At 40.9% G+C, this 1782-nt stretch overlaps 1 protein-coding gene across 2 annotated transcripts in view; it reads left to right on the forward strand.

Moving 5' to 3' along the window:
* pbk (PDZ binding kinase) overlaps positions 1 to 1782 on the forward strand; it is a 7452-nt gene that overhangs the window by 3732 nt on the left and 1938 nt on the right. For both annotated transcript variants that reach the window (XM_014022312.1, XM_014022313.1), the window contains exons 4-6: positions 775 to 944; positions 1012 to 1141; positions 1222 to 1389. In XM_014022312.1, coding sequence (XP_013877766.1) covers positions 775 to 944; positions 1012 to 1141; positions 1222 to 1389 — 468 coding nt within the window. The remainder of the gene's footprint in view (positions 1 to 774; positions 945 to 1011; positions 1142 to 1221; positions 1390 to 1782) is intronic.

Raw genomic sequence — 1782 nt, forward strand, 5'->3', positions numbered from 1 at the left:
GGATTAATCAGATTAAAAATATTAATCATTTGACAGCCCTAGATAAAATATAATCTTATTGTAAACATAAAGTCATGCAGCAAAAGTTATCAGTTTTTTTGATCATTTATGTTTATAAGAAGTCAGCTGCATCAAAACAACCATAACTTTATTATTTCAATCAATCAATCACTCATCGTTATTTTTGGCAATTTTTTTATATTAAACATTAAAAAACAACAACAACAAACAAAACAGGAACAATAAACAAACTCAGAGGTGATAGGTGATGAGGTGATGGGCTGAAGCCAAGCTTATTGTTTCCTGTCCTATTTTCTACCCAACAACCAACCAACATATGTTCACAACACATAAATAAATCTACACACCAGATGAGATGTTATCATTATTTCACACACAAACACACAAAGCACAGAGACAACATGAGCCATGGTGATGAAGTGAAGTGGGTCATGTTGTTGTTTCCAGGTGTTCGTCACAGTCACTGTCCTACCTGTTTCACATGTCGACCTGTTTTAACACACCTGCTCTACTTCACCGGCTCATTAATGGGTTTCTACAGAACCCAGCTGAGGGGAACCAGGTGTGTTGGAGCAGATCAACATGTAAACATCCTGGTCCTCCTGGGTCCAGTGCACCTGCTTCAGCCTGTTAATCCTTTAAAGCAGGTGTGTTGGAGCAGAGAGCTCCACATCTACATCCTTATAGACTTCAGATGTTGTGCATGTTCCCCACTCCTCTGAGGAAATGTCCTGCTCTGGTGTGCATGTGAAGGTTTCCGGGCCTTCACCACAGCCAAAGACGGCTCCAAGTGTCTGGRCATGGAGTACGGAGGTGAGCAGTCGCTCAACGACCTCATCGAGAGGAGGAGGGAGGATGGACTCGCAGCTTTTCCTGCTGCCGTGGTGGAGAAGGTGGCTCTGCACYTGGCTCGTGGCCTTCAGGTAAATAAACTTCTCAGATCAATCATTCCACCAGGAGAAGATGTATTTCTGAACGTTGTGTGTGCAGTATCTTCACAATGAGAAGAAGCTGCTGCACGGAGACATGAAGTCGTGTAATGTGGTCATCAGAGGAGACTTTGACACGGTGAAGATCTGCGACGTTGGTGTTTCTCTGCTGCTGGATGACAACATGACAGGTGAACCTTATTTCACCAGGTTACAACTGTTTCTTTTCCACATGTGGTTGTAGCTGAGCGTGATCTTCTCGTGTCCTCAGTGTCCGATCCAAACGCAGAGTACATCGGCACRGAGCCGTGGAAACCTAAAGAAGCTCTGGAGGAGGAGGGAGGACACATCACAGATAAGGCTGACATCTTCGCCTTCGGTCTGACCCTGTGGGAGATGATGACTCTGTCCATGCCTCACATGGACATGCTGGACCCAGGTGACGTGCTCTGTGGACCACCTCAATCTAAATAACTCAATAAATACACAGCTGCAGCTTTTTACACAGGTTCATGCAGGTTTCACCAAGTTAAATTTAAAACCATTAATGATGACATTTAAAACCATTAATGATGACCTATAAATCCATTAATAATGACATTTAAAACCATTAATAATGACCTATAAATCCATTAATAATGACATTTAAAACCATTAATAATGACCTATAAATCCATTAATGATGACATTTAAAACCATTAATAATGACATTTAAAACCATTAACAATGACATTTAAAACCATTAACGATGACATTTAAAACCATTAACGATGACATTTAAAACCATTAACGATGACATTTAAAACCATTAACGATGACATTTAAAACCATT

The sequence above is a fragment of the Austrofundulus limnaeus genome, unplaced genomic scaffold (genome assembly GCF_001266775.1).
Source record: "Austrofundulus limnaeus strain Quisiro unplaced genomic scaffold, Austrofundulus_limnaeus-1.0 Scaffold323, whole genome shotgun sequence".
Classification (NCBI taxonomy): domain Eukaryota; kingdom Metazoa; phylum Chordata; class Actinopteri; order Cyprinodontiformes; family Rivulidae; genus Austrofundulus; species Austrofundulus limnaeus.